The following is an 18,185-nucleotide window of genomic DNA, read 5'->3' as shown; positions in this document are numbered from 1 at the left end:
ACCAAATGAACCCGACGTTGGATCAATACGATTCTTTGCCTGCTAACCTATTCACCGCGTCTGAAGAAGGGTCTCGACCCGAAACGTCACCCATTCCTTCTCTCCAGATATGCTGCCTGTCCCGTTGAGTTACTCCAGCTTTTTGTGTCTACCCTCGATTTAAATCAGCATCTGCAGTTCTTTCCGACACATGTATTGATCTTTTTCTACCTCGAGGGAGAAGTCACGCATGTGTGAAATGTCTTACCAGTTCTTACTCCTTAATTACTGCAACAACAAAAAAGACCAACTGTTCTCTACTTTACCAATTAATGTTTCTTTTTAAATCTGGTACAATAAAAGTTAGTAACTGTCTCTCTCGTAGAAGCACACAGTTGGAATAGTTTCGTTTGTTTATGGTCCCGTGTACGCAGGTACAGTGAAAAGCTTTTGTTGCGCGCTTACCAGTCAGCGGAAAGATAATACATGATTACAATCGAGCCGTCCACATTGTGCAGCCACACGGAAAGGGAATAACGTTCACTGCAAAGTTAAGCCAGTATAGACCGATCAAGGATAGTCCGAGGGTCACCAACGAGGTAGATAGTAGTTCAGCATTGCTCTCTGGTTGTGGTAGGATGGTTCATTTAGGAAGAAACTATCACTGAAACTGGAAGTGTGTTTTTCATATTACTGTACCTTTTGCCGGATGGCAGAGGGAGGAGATGGGAGGAGAGGGGAGAAGGGAAGAGAGGGGAGAGAGGAGGATAGGGGAGGGGGGGGACTCCCTATACTCTAATGGGCAATTTGGAGAGTCCAATTATCCCACAAAATATTTAGATTGAGGAAGGAAACGCACGCGGTCACATGGAGATCAGCTTACCCTGCCATCGTGTTTGGCACGAACATTGGGGCAAAAACATTGAGCTCCGGCGCCAAGTTCTAAGCTCTAAGTTCTAAGTACAGGATATGGGGTTAATTATCACAACGTTTGAGAAACATTTAGACAGGTGCATGGATAGGACAGGTTTGGAGGAATATGGGCCAAATGCAGGCAGGTGGGACTATTGTAGATGGACCGTGTTAGCCACTGTGAGCAGGCTTGGCTGAAGGGAACCCCTCAGGTTCCTCTTAAATCTTTCTCCCTCACCGCGACCCCCACGCACAGAGCAGCGAAGGGGGCTGTGAGCAGGGCGCTCATCTGCGCTCTAAACTTGCTCTGGGTGAGCGCGTACACACAGGTGTTTGTGCACGAACCGAGGCACTTCAGCAGCATCGCCACCTGCACGGCCGCGTACAGCGAGCGGGGGCCGCGGAACATCACCGTCTCGCTCAGCCCGACCCAGGCGTGGATCACCGTGATGGGAACGGCGAGAGCCACGAAGCTCCCGGAGACGGCGAAGAGCAGGGCGACCGACGCCCTCCTGCTCCTGACCTCTGGGTCTTCGCCCCCCTCCCCACGCCGAGGGCCCTTCAGGGCCAGCCGGGCCCTGCTGGCCCCCAGGATGTGCCTGGCGGTAAGCGAATTCAGCAGCAGCAGGGCGGGGATGGGGAGGAAGGTGTTGAGTAGGCTGGTGGCCCAGCGATGGGCGGACCACAGCGGGGATTCCAGGTCACCCGGCACAGGGCAGCAACCGTAGTCGGCGTTGTTCACGGTGTAACAGGGCCGGTAGCGGAGAGGCAAGGGCGCGTTGGTCAACACGCTGACCATTCCTACCGCCGCCAGCACCATGACCGCCGTTCTCTCGGTGCAATACATGCGCCTCAGCTTCTGGCAACAGATAGCCACGAAACGGTCACACGTGAAGGATACGGTGAACCAGGTGCTGAGCTGGAAACTGAAGCCTTGCAGGTAGGCACTGAGCCGGCACACGGGCGTGTAACGGAGCGGAGACCCGGGGAAGTGGTACCTGAAAGGACACGAAACGCCGGAGTGACTCAGCGGGTCAGGCAGCGTCTCTGGGGGGAGAAATAGACACGGAACGCCGGAGTAACTCAGCGGGTCAGGCAGCGTCTCTGGGGGGAGAAATAGACACAAAACGCTGGAGTAACCAAGCGGGTCAGCACGGTGGCGCAGCGGTAGAGTTGCCGCATCAAAGCGCCAGAGACCCGGGTTCGATCCTGACCACGGCTGCTGTCTGTGCGGAGATTGTCCGTTCCTCCTGTGACCGCGTTGGTTTTCCCCGGGTGCTCCGGTTTCCTTCCACTTTTGTAAATATACAAAAGGGGGGGGGGGATTTTACAGAAGCCAATTAACCAACGAACCTGCACGTCTTTGGAGTGTGGGAGGAAACCGGAGCACCCGGAGAAAACCCACGCAGGTCACGGGGAGAACGTACAAACTCCACACAGGCACACCGAGGTCAGAGTCGAACCCAGTTCTGCAGTGCTGTGCGGGAAAGAGCAGCGGGGAGGCGTGGGAAGAGATGGGGTGGTCTGGGGGAGAATGGAGTGGGCTTTGGAGGAGGTTAGTGAAAAGTCACCTAAAATTGGAGACTTCAATATTCATACCGTTGGGTCGTGAGATGCAGTTCCTCCCGTTTGCGCTGGGCCTCACTCTGGCAGTGGAGGAGACCCAGGACAGAAAGGCCAGTGTGGGAACGGGAAGGGGGGTTAAAATGGTTAACAACCGGGAGATCCGGCAGGCCTTGGCGAACCGAGCGCAAGTGTTCGTCCAAATAGTCGCCCAGTCTACGCTTTGTCTTGCCGATGTACAGGAGGCCACATCGGGAACCGGTATATCTCCCGTTTGCCAAACACTTCAACTCCCCCTCCCATTCCCACACTGACATTTCTGTCCTGGGCCCCCTCCAGTGTCAGAGTGAGGCCCAGCGCAAATTGGAGGAACAGCACCTCCCAGCTTACATCCCAGCTTGACTTCTCTAACTTCAAACAACCCTTGCATTCCCTCTCTCTCCATCCCATCCCTTTCCCAGTTCTCGGACCAGTCTGACTGCCCTCTTAGTTAAATTTTATCTCTGTTTGCTTCGTTGTCACCTTCCCCCAGCTAACAATGGTCTATTCTACTTTCCCCTTGATCAGAACACCACATGAGATGCTTCTTCCCTGTGGCTATCCAACTGTACAACTCCTCCCCCTTCTGTCATGGGGTAGACTGACTCCCCTCCCTCCACCACCACCCCCCCACCCAATCTTTGCACATCCCCAATCCTTTCCACTCATCACTTTAAATTCGTGTTTCATGTATCTTGTGCTATATGACATTTGACAGATTGATTAGTAGGACTAGATGTTACAATCCTAATAATCAATCTGTTAACTGTCATGAAGCACAAGATGTTTCATGTATCTTGTACTTTATGACAGTTGGCAGATCAATTGCCCTCCTGGGATAAATAAAGTTCTATCGTATCGTATCATATCGTGGCAGCATCCCCTTTCACAGCTGACCCTTTCATATCTCTGTATCTCCCTCTCTCCTGAGTCTCAGTCTGAGGAAGGGTCTCGACCCGAAAAGTCACCCACTCCGCCCATCCGAGGATGCTGCCTGTCCCGCTGAGTTACTCCAGAATTTCATGTCTGTCCTCGGAATAAACCGCATCTGCAGTTTCTTCCTACACGTGCAGTAGATGAGGTTGGAGCGGGTATCGAGTAGGTACCTGACTATCTGGCTGACTATAACGTTGAAGACCAACACCATGAGATCACCTATCGCCATGGCCATCATGTAGCAGGTGATGTCTTTGGAGAGACCGCACTTTCCCCGAAACAGGATCACCAAGGACATCAAGTTGGCTGCAAGGAAACACAAAAGAGTGAGAAGTAAGAGGGAAATTGGATAGAGGTGCAGCGATCTGCATCTGTAGTTTATTGTAATCCATTGAACCAGAATTTTAGCAGTCCTGAACTACTATCCACCTCATTGGTGACCCTCGGACTATTTTTGATCGGACCTTGCTGGCTTTACCTTACACTAAACGCTATTCCCTTCTCAGGTATCTGTGCACTGTAAATGGCTCGATTGTAATCACGTGTTGCTTTCCGCTGACTGTACTTTTCACTGTACCTCGGAACTGAACTGAATACGACAATGAAAGGCCCAGACAGAGTGAATGTGGGGAGGATGTTTCCATGGGTGGGAGAGTCTTGGACCAGAGGGCACAGCCTAGCATATCTGCCTCCACCACTACCGCCACAGTGGCGCAGCGGTAGAGTTGCTGCCCCACAGCGCCAGGGACCCGGGTTCGATCCTGACTACCGGTGCTATCTGTCCGGAGTTTGTGGCTTTTCTACGGGTGTTCCGGTTTCCTCCCGGACTCCACAGACGCTAATTCGCTTCGGTAAAATATTGTAAATTGTTCTGTGTGTGTGGGATAGTGTAAATCGCCGGTCGGCGCGGACTCGGTGGGCCGAAGGGCCTGCTTCCGTGCTGTATCTCTAAACCTAAAACCTAAAGACCCTGGCGGCAGATTCCACGCATTCACCGTTAAAATTGTGTAAGCCAGCAACTCTACCGCTGCGTCACCGTGCTACACCTAACTTTAGGTTTTAAGAAATACAGCGTGGAAAGAGGCCCCTCGGCCCGTCGGGACTGCGCCGGCCAGCGACTTCCTACCCAATGATAGAGACAATCCGTCTTCCCTCGGCACGGAAACCAAGAGCACAAAAGTAAACAATCTCATCGTTGCCCTGACTCTGAACACTGACTGGCACAACGGATGCAGAGAAATCAACTCACACATCTCCGTTACACCTTGAATCTAGACACAACGACCCTGGGTAACACAGCGGGTCAGACAGCATCCCTGGAGAAAAGCAATAGGTGACATTTCGGATCACGACCCTTCTTCAGACACCTTACACTGTAACTCCTTGCTCCTCTCAAAGGAACTGTACGATGCCAAGTGTGGTGGCTTCCCAATGATATCTGAGATAGCATGCTGGTGTGCCCTGTACTGTGGAGTGGGTCTCGCACCACAGCTGGACCGAACCACTCGCACACATTGATGCATGGGGAACGGAGAGATTTTTAAATGATTTTTGGGGGATTTTAGAGATACAGCGCGGAAACAGGCCCTTCGGCCCACCGAGTCCGCGCCGCCCAGCGACCCCCGCACATTAACACCATCCTACACACACTAGGGACAATTTTTACATTTACGCAGTCGATTAACCTACATACCTGCACGTCTGTGGGAGGAAACGGAAGATCTCTGAGAAAACCCACGCAGGTCACGGGGAAAACTTACAAACTCCGTACAGACGGCGCCCGTAGTCAGGATCGAACATGAGTCCCCGGCGCTGCATTTGCTGTAAGGCAGGAACTCTACCGCTGCGCCACCGTGCCACCGTGATCGTGAATCACTCACAGGCAGATGAGATTGGTTTATCTTAGAACATAGAACAGTACTGTGGAGTCATACAGTGTGGAAACTGTACCAACATGTCCAATCTACACTAGCCCCACCAGCCAGCGTTTGATCTATCAACCTCTAAACCTATCCTAAACCTCTGACCACAGTCAGAGAGTCACAGTCTTAGCGTCTTACAGAGTGGAAACAGGCCCTTCGGCCCAACTTGCCCACTCCGACCAACATGCCCCATCTACACTAATCCCACCTTCCTGCGTCTGACACATATCCATCTGAACCTGCCTATCATGTACCTGTCCAGACCTTTCTTAAACGTTGGGATAGTCCCAGCCTCAGCTACCTCCTCTGGCAGCTCATGCAATACACCCACCACCCTCTGTGTGAAAAGATACCCCCAGATTACTATTATATCTCCCCCTCACTTAAAATCAATGTCCGGTACTTAGAACCTCGAACAGTACATCGCAACAACAGGCTTTCGGCCCACAATGTCACGGCCAAGCACGATGCCACGATAAACCGTCCGAAGAAGGGTCTCGACCCGAAGTGTCACCCGTTCCTCCTCTCCAGAGACGCTGCCTGTCCCGCTGAGTTACTCCAGCATTTTGTGTCTATCTTCGATGTAAACCAGCAATTATAGTTCCTTCTTAAACTAATCTCCTCTGTCTGAACGTGATCAATATCCCTCATTTCCCTGCACATCATTGTGCCGATCAAAAGCCTCTTAAATGCCACTGTTGCATGTGCCTCCATCACCTTCCCTGGCAGCGCGTTCCAGGTACCCACCACACTCTGCGTGAATAAACTGAGTAAAGTGTAAAGATGTGCCTCTGTGTAAAGATGTTGCCCATACATCTCGTTTACACTCTGCCCCTCTCATCTTGAAGCAATGCCCCCTCGTCTGTGATATGTCCACCCTGTTGGAAAGGTTCTGACTGTCCACCCTCTCATAATTATATATATACTTCTATCAGGTCTCCCCTCAACCTCCGGCGTTCCAGAGAAAATAATACAAGTCTGTCCGACTTCTCCTTGTAGCTGATTCGCGCTAAAGCAGGCATCTTTCTGGTAATAGGCACAAAAAGCTGGAGTAACTCAGCGCGTCAGACAGCATCTCTCGAGAAAAGGAATACGTGACATTTCGGGTCGAGACCTTTCTTCAGACTAGTCAGGAGAAAGGGAAACGAGAGACATAGTCGGTGATACAGAGAGAGATAAAGAGCGAATGAATGAAAGATATGCATTAAGTAACGATGATCAAGGAACGGGAGAGCCCATGAGGGTCCATTGTTGGCTGTGGGCTCTGTGGTAACGAGTTATACAGGCAGTGAAACACTACAGGACGACAGTGAAACTCGTACGCCGTCTCGGGTGGGGAAGGGACGGAGAATGAAACGACTTACCAGGCACACCAATGGCTGCCACAATCGGATAGAAGATCTCGATGTGAAGTGCGTACGTTCCCATGCTCTGGTGAAAGGGGGCGCTGGGTGAAGGGGTGCTTTGGAAACGGTACGATTTATACGTGAGTAGATGGCCTCATGCGTCATCCATGTCATTAACCAGAGCAAATATTCAACGCAAGGTTTCGCAACCCAGTACTCATGAGACCTCTATGATCCTCAGAGAAAGCACTGCACTCACAGGCTGCAGTCATACATCACTAGTTTAGTTTAGTTTAGTTTAGTTTAGTTTAGTTTAGTTTAGTTTAGTTTAGTTTAGTTTAGTTTAGTTTAGTTTAGTTTAGTTTAGTTTAGTTTAGTTTAGTTAAGTTTAGTTTAGTTTAGTTTAGTTTAGTTAGATTTAAATTTCCCCAGTGTGGGACGAATAAAGGAAATTATTATTATTATTATTATTATTATTATTATTATTATTATTATTATTATTATTATTATTATTATTATTATTATTATTATTATTATTATTATTATTATTATTATTATTATTATTATTATTATTATTATTATCATTATTATTATTATTATCATTATTATTATTATTATTATTATTGTTGTTGTTGTTATTATTATTATTATTATTATTATTATTGTTATTATTATTATTATTATTATCATATTTAGTTAGTTTCGTTTAGGTTTAGTTAGTGTGCTTTACTTAATTTAGTTTAGTTAGTTTGCTTTAGTTAGATTAGTTTCATTTCATTTAGTTATTTTATTTTAGTAAGTTTGATTTAGTTATTATAGTTATTATAGTTTAGGTTGGTTTAGTTTAGTTAGTTCGCTTTAGTTATTTTACTTTAATGTATTAGTTTGCTTTAATTAGTTATGTTTACATTAGTTTAGTTTAGTTTAGTTTTGTTCCATTTCATTTTCTTTCCTTTAATTTAATTTGGCTTAGTTCGTTTGGGTTAATTTAGTTTAGTTTAATTTAGTTTAGTTAAGTTTAGTCTCGTGTAGTCCAGTTTTGTCTTATTTAGTTTAGTTTAGTTTAGTTTAGTTTAGTTTAGTTTAGTTTAGTTTAGTTTAGTTTAGTTTAGTTTAGTTTAGTTTAGTTTAGTTTAGTTTAGTTTAGTTTAGTGATACAGCGTGGAAACATGATCAGAAACGTGATCTGAAAACGCACACCTCCAGATTCAGGGACAGTTTCTTCCCAGCTGTTATCAGGCAACTGAACCATCCAACCACAACCAGAGAGCGGTCCTGAACTACAATCTATCCCTTTGGTCACCCTTGGACTACCCTTTATCAGATGTTTCTGGCTTTACCTTGCACTAAACGTTGTTTCTTTTCGTGTATCTATACACTGTCATATTCTTCCTTTGTCCCGCCCCCCCCTGACATCATTCTGAAGAAGGGTCTCAACCCGAAACGTCACCCATTCCTTCTCTCCCGAGATGCTGGCTGACCTGCTGAGTTACTCCAGCATTTTGTGAATAAATACCTTCGATTTGCACCAGCATCTGCAGTTATTTTCTTATACACTGTAAATGGATCGATTGTAATGATTGTAATGATGTATTGTCTTTCTGCTGTCTGGTTTTTCACTGTACCTCGGTACACAAGACAATAAAATAAACTGAACTGAACTGAACTGAACATGATTACAATCAAGCCATTCACAGTGTACAGATGAAGGTAAAGGGAATGGCATTTAGACTTGAGACTTTAGTGATACAGCGCAGAAGCAGGCCCTTCTACCCACCGAGTCTACGCCGACTAGCGATTACCATGTACACGTGCACGATACTGCACACTAGGGACAATTCACAAATTCACCGAAGCCAACTAACTTACAAACTCGCGCGTCTTTTGAGTGTGGGAGGAAACCAGAGCACCCGGCGAAATTCCACGCGGTCACGGGCAGAAAGTACTAACTCAGTGCAGACAGCACCCGTGGCCAGGATCACACCCGGGTCTCTGGTCCTGTAAGGCAGCAAGTCTACCGCTGCGCCACCGTGCCGCCACTATTGAAATATGACCATGTGGAGTGCCATCTGTGGAAAGTTGTAGGGTGCTTTAACGAGATAGTTGTGAATAAGAGATGGGGGCGGCACAGTGGCAAATGTGTAGACGGGGGGCATGTTGGACGGCATGGGCAGGTTGGGCCAAAGGCCCTGTTTCCACGCTGTATGAGTCCATCACCATGACTCGAGCTGGTAGAGCTGCTGCCTCACAGCACCAGAGGCCAGGGGTTCGATCCCGACCTCCGTGTGTGGAATTTGCACGTTCTCCCTATGACCACGTGGGTTTCCTCCGGGTGCTCCGTTTCCTCCCACATCCCAAAGATTTTGTCGGTTAATTGGACTCTGTAAATTGCCCCGAAGTGTGTAAGGACTCGATGAAACAACACGGTGCCTCAGCGGTAGAGTTGCTGCCTCACAGCGCCAGAGACCCGGGTTTGATCCTGACCACGGGTGCTGTCTGTACGGGCATTGTACGTACTCCAAAGACAATAATAGACCTAAGCCAAAATCTATACTTAAACCTCATGGGTGGTGTGATTTTACCGGATAGCTGCCCAAACGAAATATGAATAGGAAACAAAACTGCAGATGCTGGTTGAAATCGAAGGTAGACCCAAAATGCTGGAGTAACTCAGCGGGTCTGGCAGCATCTCGGAAGAGAAGGAATGGGTGACGTTTCGGGTCGAGACCCTTCTTCGGAGTGAACCATTGGACCATTGACCATTGGACTATTGGACCATTGGTACATTGGACTATTGGGCCATTGACCATTGGGCCATTGAACATTGCCCGTTGACCATTGACCATTGGACCATTGACCATTGACCATTGACCATTGACCATTGGACCATTGACCATTGACGATTGGACCATTGGACCATTGGACCATTGCACCATTGGACCATTGGACCATTTCTCCATTGACCATTAACCATTGACCATTGACCATTGACCACCCTGACCACAATGATCCATTTGAAATGTAATATCGTCCACCACCTCTCTTAAACCTCTGCATGTGTGCAATAGAGAGCTTATTGAAACGCTCGTGGCTGGGTTCCGCAATATTCGAAAGGCCAGGAACCGGATGTAAGGAGATTGCAGAGAGTGGTAGACACTGTCTAGACCGTGGTAGGTGCTCACAAAGCTGGAGTAACTCACCGAAAGAGCCGGCATATCTGGAGAGAAGGAGTGGCTGACGTTTCGGGTCGAGTCCATTCTCGAACGGAAACGTCACCCATCCCTCCTATCCAGTGATGCTATCTGTCCCGCTGAGTTACTCCAGCATTTTGTGTCTGTCCTCAATTTAAACCGGTTTATGCAGTTCCTTCCTACCCGTGATAGGCACTGATCTCCCAGCCATATGCAAGAGACGCTGCCTCAAATCAAAAAGAGAGCCAGCATCGTCAAAGACCCCACACCACCCTGGCTACCGTCTCCTTTCGCTCCTACCATCGGGAAGAAGGCAGAGGAATCTGAAAACCGCGATGACCAGGTTCAACAATCGCTTCTTCCAAACAGCCACCAGTGTCTTGAACACAACACAACACGTACATCTAGGTACATGGATAGAACAGGTTTGGAGGGATATGGGTCAAGCTCAGGCAGGTGGGTTATCTTCCGTTCTCCATCTCCGGGTCTCTGTGACTCCCGCCCTTCCTGCTACACCAGAGGCCTTTCCAAGTCTCATCCATTGTCAGAGTGAGTTAAACGCAAATTGGAGGAACAGCGTCTCATATTTCGCTTGGGCAGCTTACAGCCCAGTGGTATGATTTTCATTTCTCCAACTTCTAGTAACCGCTGCATTCCTCTCTCGCCGTCCCTCCCCCAGCCAAGTCACTCCAGCTTTTCGTTCTCTTCTCGCTACCGCACACAATGGCCTGTTTCCTTTATTATTGTTACTTTTTTGCATATCTGTCATTCATATATTCTATATCACGTTTCCCTTTCCCGTCACTTTCAGTGTGAAGAAGGGTCTCGAGCCGAAACGTCACCCATTCCTTCTCTCCAGAGATGCTGTCTGTCCCGCTGCGTTGCCCCAGCATTTTGTGTCTACAAACGTTGAAGATATTGACTGGTCACTGGGTGTGACTGTGAGACCATTCAACTAGAGGTTGTGATTTGCAGCCGCGCCCGAGCAGAGGTATCGGACCACACTGAACGAAGGTGGGGAAATCCCCAGTGTTAACGTCGACCAGATTAGCCAAGCACCCCTGTCGCCGACTTCAGGTACTTGTACCTGACATGCGCCTCCTTCGTTTTCTTGAACCAACCTTCAGCGTCGCTGGACACACAGGGTTTGCCACTCCTGCCAAAATTCACCTACAGTCTAACATAAACACGCTGGATCTACCTCACGTTTAAAAGGTTCCCCCTTCGCCTCCTCCAGACAACACCTTGAACGTTCCCACCCAATAACATCATTATTGACCTTGACCCAATTTAAAACTTCAACATTTGGGCGAACCAATGGTTTTCCATAATTAGTGTAAAGCTCAAAAAATTGTGGAAACTGGTTCACAAATTCATAAATTCATAGGAGCAGAATTAGGCTGTTTGGCCCATCAAGTCCACTCTGCCATTCGATCAAAGCGCATCCATCTCTCCCTCTCAACCCCATTCTCAAGCCTTCTCCCCATTGTCCCTGGAACCCGCACTAATCAAGATTCTATGCATCTCTGGCTTGAACATATCCATTGACTTTTCCGCCACAGACTTCCGTGGCAACTAATTCCACAGATTTTCCACCCAATGTTCTTCATCTCTAACATTTCGTTGACGTGCTCGCCTGGTTTCCGCAGGGGAGTTCTACTTCTGCTGCCGCTGTTGTAGACCCATCTACACATTGGTTGACAAAATGCTCCTGAACACACCTGACAAACTCTACCCGATCCACGCCCTCAGCTCTACGGCATTCCCAGTCGAGATTCGCTCTGAATGATGCATTTGGAATACGCCAACCGAGTCCGCGCCGACCATCTGTCCCCGCACATTCACATTATCTACAGACACTTAGGACAATTTACATTCATACTAAGCCAATGAACCTACAAACCGGACGTCTTTAGACTATGGGAGGAAATCAAAGATCTCGGAGAAAACCCAAGCAGGTCACGAGGAGAACGTACAAAGACAGATAGCACACGTAGTCGGGATCGAACCCGGGTCTCAGGCGCTGCAAGCGCTGGAAGGCAGCAACCCTACACACTGCGCCACCGTGCCGTGCCACAGTGCCTGCGTGTGTGAGGTTGAGGCGTGGCGTGGTCCTTCACTGGCAGTGGACAATAGGGTGCTTCTGGAGCCCCATCAATTTTAGAAATGTTTGCATTTAACCTCTACCCATCCTCAGTTTGCTCCATTTCTGAACTGGACCATTCGTACAAAATTTGGTTGAAATCTATTATTGTCTAGGGGGTCCAGGAGCCAATCAATATTGTATCGCAAGCTTATCATTTTATGCTAAAGGCAGCTATATTTATGCAACGACTTACTGTGAAAAATAACAGCTCCTGTATAATCATTCTGCATATTTGCCCTATTTAAGGTTACGTTGAATCATTTCACTGTTTATATCCCCAAAATTAATCATGAGGCAGCTATTTGATAGCTATTAACATAATTAAAGAATACCTGCCTAATGTTTTATTAAATACATTGGAGCGTATATATTATAAATTGGCTACCATTTCTATATTCTATCACCAATACCAGTCATGTTATTTTCACTGCCACTGTCTTCACTGCTACTGAATCTCTGTGAACTAGTTGAAGCTAAATCAGCCATCTCAGCATTTGCACGTGATTCCTTGCACTGCATTCTTCCAGCAAGTACCTTGTCACTAGATCCGAATGATACGGTACGATCTGTCTTCATTGATGGAAGAAATTGAAGATCTTCTTAATTTTGTATCAACTCCTCCGCATTTGGTGGCCATAATTGAAAGGTCTTATTAAGTCAGCTTCCATTTGTTTGAGCTTAGCAAGAGTAGCTGCCGCTGTTCAGCGTGCAATTGGTATGGCCCTGATTTTTGCATTTTCATCTACCAGTTTTATCATCTTCTGACAAGCCTTGATCTCAGAAATCACTGGAATGTTTGCTATTCCATAAAGTGCAAGAACTTTGGATAGAACCATTTTTGCAGCTTCAGCTCTAGTTCGGGATTCTGAGAATCCCTTCTGTAGGTGATACATCAAACAGCGTAGTACTTGGCGACATGTTGGTGGACGTAAACCTGTGATTTCTGCATCTGAAGATGTAACTCCACTTCTAAGACCAAGGATTTCAGCTGTTCTACGTGTCACCTTGGCAGCAGATGTAGGTGTGCTAGATCGTTCTGATGGTGGTTGATGGTGCTTGACTTCCAGTTGATTGTTCATCCATTTTCAGCTGTGTAAAACTTTATTTAACAATAGGCAAATGAAAGAGGTCCTTCTGCAGTTGTACAGGGCCCTAGTGAGACCGCACCTGGAGTACTGTGTGCAGCTTTGGTCTCCAAATTTGAGGAAGGATATTCTTGCTATTGAGGGCGTGCAGCGTAGGTTTACTAGGTTAATTCCCGGAATGGCGGGACTATCATACGTTGAAAGACTGGAGCGACTAGGCTTGTATACCCTGGAATTTAGAAGGATGAGAGGAGATCTTGTCGAAACATATAAGATTATTAAGGGGTTGGGCACGTTAGAGGCATGAAACATGTTCTCAATGTTGGGGGAGTCCAGAACAAGGGGCCACAGTTTAAGAATAAGGGGTAGGCCATTTAGAACTGAGATGAGGAAAAACCTTTTCAGTCAGAGAGGTGTGAATCTGTGGAATTCTCTGTCTCAGAAGGCAGTGGAGGCCAATTCTCTGAATGCATTCAAGAGAGAGTTGGATAGAGCTCTTAAGGATAGCGGAGTCAGGGATATGGGGAGAAGGCAGGAACGGGGTGCTGATTGAGAATGATCAGCCATGATCACATTGAATGGCGGTGCTGGCTCTATTGTCTATTGTCTATTGAAAGCGAGAAGGGTCACAAGGTGCAAAAGCAGGGATGAAAATGATAAATAATCCCAATTCACTTCAACACAATAAATCTTGCAGACAGCCCCTATCATTAAAAATAGACGAGGGAATTTCCACACTCATGCAATTAGATATTCCCCTTGTCAAGCTTTTGGAAATGTACTTTCCAGCATACTAAAAATAGACTTGACTTAATCTTTCACAGAATTGGAAGAGAAACCAAATATAATCAATTACCAATTTGAATGGGAAAGCACCAACTGTAAAACTACATGTATTTCTATGAAATTGACAAAAACTTGCAAAAACAAAATATATGGCAGAGTTATTGTGTTGAAGTGAATTGGGCACATATTTAAACTCCAAAAAAGCTGCCTTATGTTATTTTAAACATATCTGAACAAAAAGGACTCACTGGAACATAGCACTAATATGTACAATAAACACTAAAGGCAGCTAATATATGTTACATTCATTAATGGATCCAAACTATCCTCATGGAATTGAAAGGAACAAAAAGCCTTGGCTGCCAGAACTCACCAAAGTCAGGGTTGTGACCAAGACCCCTTCAGTGCTGGTGCAGAAAAGCAGCTCCGTGCGTAGTTAAAACGCACAATTACAGTTTAGATTTATTTGAAGATATTCACTGGTCTCTGGGTGCGACTGTGACACCTGTCAACTAGAGGCTGTGATTTGCAGCCGCGCCCGAGCAGACGTATCAGGCCACACTGAACAAAGGTGGGGAAATCCCCAGTGTTAACGTCGACCAGGTTAGCCATGTACCCCTGTCGCCGGCTTCAGGTACTTGTACCTGACATGCGCCTCCTTCGTTTTCTTGAACCAACATTCAACGTCTCTGGACACCCAGGGTTTGCCACTCCTGCCAAACTTCACCTACAGTCTAACATAAACACGCTGGATCTACCTCACGTTTAAAAGATTCCCCCTTCGCCTCCTCCAGACAACACCTTAAATGTTCCCACCCAATAACATCATTATTGACCTTGACCCAATTTAAAACTTCAACTTTTGGGCGAACCAATGCTTTTCCATAATTAGTGTAAAGCTCACAAAATTGTGGAAACTGGTTCACAAATTCATAAATTCATAGGAGCAGAATTAGGCTGTTTGGCCCATCAAGTCCATTCTGCCATTCGATCAAGTTGCATCCATCTCTCCCTCTCAACCCCATTAACATATAACATATATAACATATAACAACTACAGCATGGAAACAGGCCTGTCCGGCCTACCAGTCCACGCCGACCATTCTCCCTGACCTAGTCTCATCTACCTGCACTCAGACCATAACCCTCCAATGCCCTCCTATCCATATACCTATCCAATTTACTCTTAAATAATAAAATCGAGCCAGCCTCCACCACTTCCACCGGAAGCCCATTCCATACAGCCACAACCCTCTGAGTAAAGAAGTTCCCCCTCATGTTACCCCTAAACCTTTGTCCCTCAATTCTGAAGCTATGTCCCCTTGTTGGAATCTTCCCCACTCTCAAAGGGAAAAGCCTACCCACGTCAACTCTGTCCGTCCCTCTCAAAATTTTAAAAACCTCTATCAAGTCCCCCCTCAACCTTCTACGCTCCAAAGAATAAAGACCCAACCTGTTCAACCTCTCTCTGTAACCTAAGTGTTGAAACCCAGGCAACATTCTAGTAAATCTCCTCTGTACCCTCTCCATTTTGTCGACATCCTTCCTATAATTTGGCGACCAGAACTGCACACCATACTCCAGATTTGGCCTCACCAATGCCCTATACAATTTCAACATTACATCCCAACTTCTATACTCGATGCTCTGATTTATAAAGGCAAGCATACCAAACGCCTTCTTCACCATCCCTGTTTCTAATGACGTTTGAAATATTTCCGTCATAGCCCCTGCTATTTCTGCACTAACTTCCCTCAATGTCCTAGGGAATATCCTATCAGGACCTGGAGACTTATCCACTTTTATATTCTTCAAAAGTGTCCGTACCTCCTCTTCTGTAATCCTCCTAATTTCCATCACTACTCTACTTGTTTCGCTTACCTCATATAATTCAATATCCTTCTCCTCGGTAAATACCGAAGAAAAGAAATTGTTTAATATCTCCCCCATTTCTTCCGGCTCAGCACATAGCTGTCCACTCTGACTCTCTAATGGACCAATTTTATCCCTCACTATCCTTTTGCTATTGACATATCTGTAGAACCCCTTGGGGTTTACTTTTACATTACTTGCCAAAGCAGCCTCATATCTTTTTTTCGCTTTTCTAATTTCCTTTTTAAGATTCCTTTTACATTCTTTATATCCCTCAAGAACCTCATTTACTCCCTGCCGCTTATATTTATTGTATATCTCCCTCTTTTTCCGAACCAAGTGTCCAATTTCCCTGGAAAACCACGGCTCTTTCAAATTATTATTCTTTCCTTTCCACCGAACAGGGACATAAAGACTCTGTACTCTCAAAATTTCACCTTTAAATATCCTCCATTTCTCTATTATATCCTTTTCATAAAACAACAATTTCCATTTCACTCCTTTTAAATCCTTTCTCATCTCCTCAAAATTAGCCTTTCTCCAATCCAAAATCTCAACCCTTGGTCCAGATTTGACCTTCTCCATAATGATATTGAAACTAATGGCATTATGATCACTAGACCCAAAGTGCTCCTCAACACATACCTCCGTCACCTGACCCATCTCATTTCCTAACAGGAGGTCCAACACTGCCCCTTCTCTGGTAGGCACCTCTACGTATTGCTGCAAAAAACTATCCTGCACACATTTTACAAACTCCAAACCATCCAGCCCTTTAACAGAATGTGATTCCCAGTCTATATACGGAAAATTGAAATCACCCACAATCACCACTCTGTGCTTACTACTAATATCTGCTATCTCCTTACATATTTGCTCTTCCAATTCTCGTTCCCTATTTGGCGGTCTATAATACACCCCTATAAGTGTTGCTAAACCTTTCTCATTTCTGAGTTCCACCCAAACAGCCTCCTTAATCGAGCCTTCTAGTCTGCCCTGCCAAAGCACTGCTGTGATATCCTCCCTGACAAGCAATGCAACACCCCCACCTCTCACCCCTCCGATTCTATCACATCTGAAACAATGAAATCCTGGAATATTTATTTGCCAATCGCAACCCTCCTGCAACCATGTTTCACTGATCGCCACAACATCATACTTCCAGATGTCAATCCAGGCTCTAAGCTCATCCACCTTTCTTACAATGCTCCTAGCATTAAAATATACACATTTAAGGGACCCATCATTTCTTATTCTCAGTTTATTTCTTTTCCCTTCTTTCTCTCCTACATATTGGGTCTGAGTGTTTCCCTTTTCTGCCTCCTGCCTCACACACTGCCTATTAGCTATCTGTGTTTGAGTCCCTCCCCCAACCGTACTAGTTTAAAGTCTCCGCAGTTATTTTAGCAAATCTCCCCGCCAGGATATTGGTTCCCCTCGGGTTCAGATGCAACCCGTCCTTTTTGTACAGGTCATACTTCCCCCAGAAGAGGTCCCAATGATCCAGAAACTTGAAACCCTGCTCCCTGCACCAGTTCCTCAGCCACGTATTTATCCTCCACCTCACTCCATTCCTATTCTCACTATCGCGTGGCACAGGCAGTAAGCCTGAGATTATTACTTTGGAAGTCCTTTTTTTTAACTCTCTTCCTAGCTCCCTGAATTCTCCTTTCAGGACCTCTTCCCTTATCCTACCTATATTGTTGGTACCTATATGTACCACGACCTCTGGCTCCTCTCCCTCCCCTTTCAGGATATCCTGGACACGCTCAGACACATCCCGGACACCGGCACCAGGGAGGCAAACCACCATCCGGGTCTCCCGACTGCGTCCACAGAAACGCCTATCTGACCCCCTCACTATAGAGTCCCCTATTACTACTGCTCTCCTCTTCCTTTCCCTACCCTTCTGAGCAACAGGGCCGGACTCCTTGCCAGAGGCCCGGGCACCGTCGTTGCCCCCAGGTAGGCTGTCCCCCCCAACAGTACTTAAACAGGAGTACTTATTTCCAAGGGGTACAGCCACCGGGGTACTCCCTAGTCCCTGCCTCTGTTCCTTGCCCCCCTAACAGTGACCCACTTGTCTACCTCCCGTGGTCTAGGAGTGACCACCTCCCTGTAACTCCTATCTATAACCTCCTCACTCTCCCTGATCAGACGGAGGTCATCAATCTGCCGCTCCAGGTTCCTAATACGGTCCCTTAGGAGCCCCATCTCGTCACACCTGGCGCAGATGTGGATGTCTGGAAGACTATCAGACTCCCAGATTCCCCACATCTGACACCCAGAACAAAAAACTGCCCTGGCAGTCATACTCTCCAAACAAAGCCCCGCGCTCGGTTACTAAACCTACCGCCCGGCCGCTACTCCAACCGCTCCAACCGCCCACCCAAAAGAACTGAGTGATC

General features: G+C 46.7%; 1 protein-coding gene across 1 annotated transcript; it reads right to left on the bottom strand.

Moving 5' to 3' along the window:
- Nucleotides 1-1,099: 1,099 nt before the first annotated feature.
- LOC144602879 (putative G-protein coupled receptor 139) lies at nucleotides 1,100-6,779 on the bottom strand. Its single transcript, XM_078416001.1, has 3 exons — nucleotides 6,716-6,779; nucleotides 3,600-3,735; nucleotides 1,100-1,889 (listed from the first exon to the last, which is right to left on the bottom strand). The coding sequence occupies exons 1-3, from the start codon at nucleotides 6,777-6,779 to the stop codon at nucleotides 1,100-1,102; spliced, it is 990 nt and encodes a 329-aa protein (XP_078272127.1).
- Between the last annotated feature and the right edge of the window lie 11,406 nt (nucleotides 6,780-18,185).

The sequence above is a fragment of the Rhinoraja longicauda genome, chromosome 19 (assembly GCF_053455715.1).
Source record: "Rhinoraja longicauda isolate Sanriku21f chromosome 19, sRhiLon1.1, whole genome shotgun sequence".
Taxonomy (NCBI): domain Eukaryota; kingdom Metazoa; phylum Chordata; class Chondrichthyes; order Rajiformes; family Arhynchobatidae; genus Rhinoraja; species Rhinoraja longicauda.
Note: the sequence above shows the minus strand (reverse complement) of the source record. Positions and strands in the feature narration are given on the sequence as shown.